A 7,838-nucleotide genomic window follows, 5' to 3' on the forward strand; every position below is an offset into this window, starting at 1 on the left:
AACCCATTTTTGGTTGTCAAGTTTCACATTACGCCTGTAAAATCTCTTCGAACACTCACCAACTTCAAATGTTGAATTTTTGAAAACTTTAAATTTTTCAGTTGGTGGTTCGGTTTTATCAACAACAACTTCTTTCAGTTTTCCAGAAACTCCCTGTTTTATCTTGGTTGATTTAGGACAATTCCATGCAATGTGTCCAACTTCATTGCATCTAAAACAAGTTCTGGTTTCTTTTCTCTGAACTTCATTCTGCTTTTTCTCAGCTAGGAATTCTTGATTTGTTTGTCTCCAGAATGAGCTCTTCTTTTCCTCTTCAGCAGATGGTCCTGAAACAAATTTTGTATTTTTAGAAAATTTTTCATTTTTATAGTTTTCAGGTGGAATAAAACCTAAGCCTTTCTTTTTGTAGCTACGATTTTGGTTAGGTTTCTTTTGAAAACCAGAACCAGAATTGTAACTCTTTTTCTTGTTTAATCGTTGTTGTACTTTTGAGGTGTAAAGTCTTGGTTTTCTTGTAAGATTTTCATCTTTTATTTCAGAAATATTAATTCCGGTTAGTTTGAAAACCTTTTTGATCATTTCTGGTTTAACACCTCTTATTGGAAACTCTTTATCAAAATATAATTTGTCAGAATCATTCAAAGTATACACAACTTCAAATGTTTCATCATTCAAATTAGATTTTGACAACAAAAATTCTTTGCTATAAACCCGTTTTCCCGAAGATTTTGAACTCTTTTCGGACGAATTTGAACTCCCGACTGATTGACACGAACTTTCGGACTCGGACTTTGACTCTGACTCCTCATCCTTATCCAACACCTGATCGACCACTCGTTTTATCAATTCGGACTCATGATCTGTGTCGGACGCTGTAAATGTGACGTCAATATTGTCCAGTAAAACATCGGTTATCTCGGATTCTAACTTAATATTGACCGCCTGTTTTAGTTCTTCCTCACTAGGTTTTCTAGGCGAATACCCTTCCCAAATCGGAGGCGGACACTTATTATAACAGACACCCTATTTCTTATCAGTTTTCTTCTTCTTCTTTGACTTTGTTTCTTCACCTTTAAACGCTTCAAAACCTTTAACTGTTGGATAAATTCTATCGATTATGTAGTCACAACTTGTGTAACTTCGCAGCAATCTTCTGATTCTTTCATTCTCAGCTGCTTCACTATCCAACTCTTTCTTCCACTTTGCACATTCTTCTATGTACAAGTTGATCTCTTTCTGCTTTGTCATCATGGTAGCATTCATCATCTTCAAAGCTTTCTCTCTTTCAGAGCTAGTCTTCTCCAGACTATTCACATGTCTGTTCAATACATCATACGACTTTTTCAAATTCTTTACATCAAACAACAATTGTTCTTTCAACTTTTCTAACTCACTAAACCTCTCATCTTTTTCTATACATTGTTTACAAGACTCTAAACATGTAAGACAGGGTTTTGTGATTTCAACAATCTTCTCGACTTCAACTATCTTTTCAACTTCCACAATTTTCTCAAACACTTTAACTTCTTTCAATTCTTTTGCAGCTTTCTTCTCTTTCACTTTCTTCAATTTTTCTGCAAAATAAAATTCAAAAGTATCAGAAGATAAATGCGTTTTTCCAAGATTTATCTGTTCCATCTCTTCATCACTATCACTTGTTTCTGATGAACTGTTTTCCGATGAAACAGATCCTTCATCTTCACTTTTCTCTTCATCAGATAACACTTCCATCCATTCCTTCAGCATTTCTGGCTTTCGAATAATATGTGCAATAAACGCTTGAACATTTGAATTAGCTGGAATAAACTTGTCCCGGCTAAAAACTTCAGCCATTTTCTCATCATCTTAATCAACGATGCCATAATAAGCTTTCCTGTTTGCATCCTCGATCATTCTTCCATGTGCCGTTTGAGCTTCTTTTTGTTGATGTGGTTGATGAGTGATTTGCTGATAAATGGATTTCCTATAATAATCATCTTTCCCAGACGTCTCCTTTGCTCCTCTCGGCTCCTGATTCTTGCATTCTCTTTTAAAATGACCTTTCTCCCTGCAACGAAAACAGACAACTTTAGATTTATCAAATCCTAGATTAGAAAGGTTTGCATCCAAGAAGTCATTTCTTCCTGTAATCAATCTAAACTTTTCTGCTCTCCTCAAAACACTCGCTAAAGCCCATTTAATATCCATCAGTTCCAGCTCCTCTGCATCGATTTGGTCATAATCTTCCTTTGTGAGCATTGGATTGCCAATTTTTCCGGCAATCAACCCTTCGTAAGACTCTAATGCAGTGACCAATAATCCCATATGATTCTTTACAACCTCTTCAGAATAATTTTGTCCATTTTGAAGACTAGTGGAAATGCCCGCGCGTTGCCGCGACACATTGCATAAATGGTAGTATTAACCTGCTCTACAACAACCACCACTGAGGTTGCATATTGGTAGTGTTAAAGTTTCTAATACATTGGTTTCCAAACCACCACTTGTTGGACTCTATCAAAATTTAAAAAAAAAACATGTTTAAAAAGACAGCTGGACACTATCGACATAGACAAAGCAACCAAATCAAAAGGGAAGAACCCTAACCAACATTAAATAGACTCGTAAGCAAAGAAACGAAATGCAAACGTAGGATATTTATAAAATAGGTATTGTAAGAATATTTATAAGAATGCAACCATAGATCTTCTATATCCCCTTATATGGCATAAAACTTTTACTAAACTTCAGATCACTGTATTTATCTAAACCCCTTAAAAAATATTTCAACCGTTAATAAATTTTATTTTCTAACAAAAACAATCAATTTATAAACACTTAACTCAACAGTTGACCTTTTCATTTAGTCAAAGACCTTAACAAAACTAAACTTCAACTCACTTCTTTAAAACTTTTATAAAGATACTTGATGAACATCATCCCCCTAATACCATATTACTATTATCTCCACTAAAGCTTCCAAGTAGATTGAACAATCTGGTCATAAGACCATGTGTAGTGGTAACTTGTTATAATGCCCCCACCATGGGGCATTATCCGACACGTGGCAACCCAGTCAGCATGGGGCATTATAGCATAAAGTGGTGTAGTGGGGATAATGCCCCTTTCAATCCTTAAAAAAAAAAAACAAAAAAACAAAGTGATTTCTCATTGGTGGGTCAACTCAAGTCATACCTCTAACAAGTGCAAAATGGCGTTATAATTATAATGCCCAAGCAAATTTTTTTCCCCCATAATGCCCCATAATGCCCTATGTAATGGAAGAGTGGGCGTTTTTTTTTGTTATAATGCCCCCATAATGCCCCACTACACATGGTCTAATAGTTGAAAAAACATGTTGTCAAAGTCCAAAAGTCAACTTACCAGTCACACCTTGCTTGTTTTTTATGGAAAAAAACCCTACAGTATGTATGCAGTATGTATACTGCTAAACACCTCTCAAATCTCATTAATTAGGAAACAAGGATCTGATGGAACAAAAATGGGATTGTGCCATTTTTTTTTTTTTTTTACCATTCTAACGATTTACCCTTTGATATATTCTTGAACCAAAATAACCATATAGACCTTACGTCTCCTATAATGTCTTTTATTTCCACCTCGATACTCGAAAAAAGCATCTCATTCCTCACTTTCCATATCCGCCAACACACCAATATGACAATGCCATGAAACACTTCTAATTTTTGCTTTCACAATCCCACATGACAGTGAAACTCCAAAAGGCCTCTAACCGAAAAGGCGAAAATTTGCAGAACACCGGACCACACACTAACACGCTGCTAAATCACCGTAGACACCTAACATGACGTAAATAAATGATCTGTTGTCAGAATCTCGGAATCACAATTGGAACGTATAATCTAACTGGGCGGGAAAAATGTTTAGAAACTAAATATAATCTACCTTCTCATCCATAAGTAAATCGATGAAAGCCCTTGGTTTACATGAAAAATTAATAATAAATGAAGTAATGTGTTATGTAAAAATATACACGATGTTTTGTTATTTCTAACTTGTAAGATTTGATTTTATGAAGTTAAATTTTAAACTCTTGAGATAAATGGGAAAAATAAATAAAAAGAAAGGGGTGCAATGGTTACCTTAATCGCCAAGAGAGACGAACTTGATAAAAATGGGTCAAAACTCGTAGATGAACGAAACAGACCCTCTAGATCTAGTCTCCAAAAAAAGTACAGATGTTGACATCGTGTGCCAATTTGTAGAATATATGTTTTGGCGCCCACATCTGCTAGTTTACACAATTGGATCACCAGCCGAACTCATTTTTTTCTCAAAACCCGTTTTCACCCAAACCCAGTCTGATTCATCACTCAACCTACCTGTTTTGCAAGGCTTAGTCGACAAGACTGGCTCCTTATCCAATCACTCAACTTTCTAATAGTCTTATATATAAGATAATTACCTAGTTGTACCTGCATCAACCCAACAACACATGTTGAATTACAATTCTTACAGGAAATATACTATACTCTGATTATTGCGAAGAAAGAATTAACTTTTACAGAGCACATTTGATTACCCATTTACAAAAACATATCATATCTGGCCAATTTGATATAAAGCAAAATCGAAACATGCCCATTTCAACCAGAATGCATTCAGCTGTATAAAACACGAAATTTGATTGTTTAGTAAACCAATCATAGTGCTTAAGTCAGATACTGATACACAATACGAACATCACAGTTACGGAATTAATAAGTAAATAAAAAAAATTCCGGAGAGTCTGAAGTCAGAACTTACAATCTTCATGCAAGTAAGCCATACCACATCTGTGAACCCGAAGGTTGTTCTAGAGTTTGACCTGCATTTGACCTTCTGCGATGCTACTGGACCACCCGCTGCTGACTTTGGGGTTTAGGGGTAGAGTTGAGTTGCCGACGTGCATACGATTTCGCGATTTCGGGTCCGGTAATGTTGATGCCGTTTTTAGCTGATGATTGATTTTTCTCAGTCTCCCATGGCCGGCCTGCCATGTATCGCTCTAACCAGCTCCAACCCCATTGCGGATTCGTCGGGTCCATGAAGAGTAAGTTTGTCGTTCTCGATGATTTCTTCCATGGTTGCTGTTTTGAAAAGGATTGTATCATATTAGGAGCTAGAACCCTCTACCAAAGGTAACAAAATGGATTGAACATCTGAAGGAGCTTTATCAATGTCCTCAAAGACAACCCAAAGTCTATTAAGAATAGCCTACTGATAATAGAAGCATGTAATCAAGAACCGAGATATTAACTTCTATCAAAGCAAAAGTAAATAATATAAAAGAGAAAAACGAACCTGAGTAAGGGAACCAGCATGCCACCTAAACTCACCTGGTTGTTCAGCACATACATAACTCCCAATTAGTGTTTTTCTATCAATTTGCTTGTCCATGTGACATATTTATGTATCTTACATTCTGGAGCAGTGGGAAAAAACTGAGATCCAATAATTGCCGTGTGGACTCGCAGATGTGGCAATTCAACTCAAAGAATGATGTGTAAAAAAAATTATACCTGCAAGCTATACTCACGAAGCTCCTCATCATGCTCTGGTTCATTCATGCAATATTATAATGCCTATATCTCCAAGATGTGTACCAAATATAATGCCAGATGCATATAATAGCGATAAATGAGAGCAAAACAGTTGCACACAAATAAAAATGTGAAATATCGGAAACCAATTTCAGGCATAGAATTGACTTACCATGAAACCTTCGACCAAACCCTGGATCTCCAGTATCATCCTGTATGCTTCTTCATCGTTAATCAATGTGTTGTTCTTAACTGGGGGTGGGATGGAAATAGAGGTGACTGTCACAAATCGGACATTGTTACACAGCCCTAGCTGACATAAACCGACCCAAAAAGGCATTATGCTGACTTTTGTTTTCCAAAAATTGGCCAAAAGGGTAGAGGAGAGACTAACCTGACTACATGCTGCCTTCTTAAAAATTGACCGGATACCTTTTTGTTCAAATCTTTAAGATAGTTCTTATAAAATTTAACAAGATCCGAAACAGGTCCGCCCCAAGACCCCTATTAACACACAAAGCTCCCAGTACTTCCGTGAAGTGAATTGAATTCACAATTAGGTGTAAAAACCGATAGATGATTTGATCTAAATAATCCACAAAACTCATACTATAATCATGATTAATCAGAACCAAACTTAATTCATTATATTATCAAAAACTTAAACTCGATAAATCATACAAATCTCCGTTTATACATATAATCAATAACGTGTTACCTCTGCGCGCAAATGGAGCATGGTAGGAACATCTGATCGGGCACTTTCTCGAACGTCATGAAAGCGTTGTGGTGCCATTGAGGATGAAGTTGATCTAATCTGTAAGACAATCAACACCAACTAACATTGAAACAAAAAAAACCTAATCGAGGTCACCTATTCTGAATTTTTAGTGTCTTATTATTTTACCCAAAAATAATCAGAAAATCATAATCATTAAGGGGCGTTTCGACTGTCCTTATGGAACTAATTATTTAATTAATGTGACTTGAGGTCACAATAACATGTTCTGTGAAGGGGCAGATAAACAGATTCCTCTTATAACTATCGAGGTATCGACAAATCAAGTAATCAGTATCAAGTCATCCAACTTCAAACCAGCTACAACGTAACTAACCATCATAGATTCAAATGGTTACACAAAATTGCTAATTTACAAATTTATTTAACCTAATTTAAAACACTTCTACTCCCATTTAACAAAAGAAATCCTTTTATTCCACAAGAAATTCCCAATTTGATCATCTTATCTATTACTTTCTTAATCAATCACACAGCTTCAAACTAACATAAACCCCCAAATAAAAACCCGAACTTGGATAGAAACAAACGTCAATTAACACAAAACATCTAGGATTTTATATAATCGAATTTCAAAACTAAAAGATAACAAATCTGAAATATTATACCTCTAAGACAGTTGGATGAGGATTTGAGTTGGGGTTACGGCCGCAATGAAAACAAATTTAGATAAGCGATTGAAGTTAAACGAAAACTCGAGAATGTGAAGAGCGTCCATGCCGGAATCGTCTCCCATGACAGCGGTTATGGTGGCGTAAGGGTGGTGGATGAGAGTGACGAAGGAGAATAATAAGATTTGAGGTGGTTTTCGTAGAGATGAGGAGAGATATGTAACCGTGTGTTGGTATGGAGGCGAGACGCTTCATTTGCAGGCTAGCATCAAATCCCATTCAATTCATTGGGTAAAAAGCCTAGTTTACCCTTGAAGTGTCTTAAAATTTTGAGTAAACCCTTTTAAAATGGCTTACAAATCCTTGTACATGATGTTTTATAAGTTGTAAACATGGCAAAATTACCGTCTTGTACATCACTTCTCCTTTTTATAGTATTATAGATGTAGAGCTACATTGCACTGAATCAGATGACCATTTCCAGCAGATGTACTTTGAACACTTGGAGGATTCACACTTGAAAATCCACTAGTGTTGACTGAGCTTGGACTAGATGTTCCGGATGAGTTTCCTGCACTAAAAGCTGTTTGAATTTTTGGACTAGCTTCAACTGTTTGAACATTTCCTTTATAGTACAATTTAATATCTTGTTGATGAGTTGAACTGTTCATTCTAGCAATTTTCTGCTGCTCCAGATCCTGTGCCTCCAACTTCTCGATAAACTGTGCAATTGATAACCTGCTAAACTGTCCAGAATTCTTCAGTATCATCAGATATGTACCCCATTCCTTTTGTGGTAACGCGTCAGCAAGCTTTTCTACCCATTCTGCTGGAGTTTTTGTAATCTTCAACTGTGACATGGTGCGTACAAGATGACAATATCTT

General features: G+C 36.1%; 1 protein-coding gene across 1 annotated transcript; it reads right to left on the bottom strand.

Annotated features, from left to right (window-relative positions):
- Window positions 1-1,023: 1,023 nt before the first annotated feature.
- On the bottom strand, window positions 1,024-7,211 carry LOC110872664 (interaptin). Its single transcript, XM_035975974.1, has 4 exons — window positions 6,951-7,211; window positions 5,716-6,360; window positions 4,104-4,436; window positions 1,024-3,800 (listed from the first exon to the last, which is right to left on the bottom strand). Exon 4 carries the CDS (start codon window positions 1,831-1,833, stop codon window positions 1,024-1,026), a length of 810 nt encoding a protein of 269 aa, XP_035831867.1. The 5' UTR covers window positions 1,834-3,800; window positions 4,104-4,436; window positions 5,716-6,360; window positions 6,951-7,211.
- Window positions 7,212-7,838: the final 627 nt, after the last annotated feature.

The sequence above is a fragment of the Helianthus annuus genome, chromosome 8, assembly GCF_002127325.2.
Source record: "Helianthus annuus cultivar XRQ/B chromosome 8, HanXRQr2.0-SUNRISE, whole genome shotgun sequence".
Lineage (NCBI taxonomy): Eukaryota > Viridiplantae > Streptophyta > Magnoliopsida > Asterales > Asteraceae > Helianthus > Helianthus annuus.

Excerpts from the sequence above, each read along its gene's own strand:
- LOC110872664 (XM_035975974.1), bottom strand. The coding sequence starts at position 1,833 with ATGGCTGAAGTTTTTAGCCGGGACAAGTTTATTCCAGCTAATTCAAAT.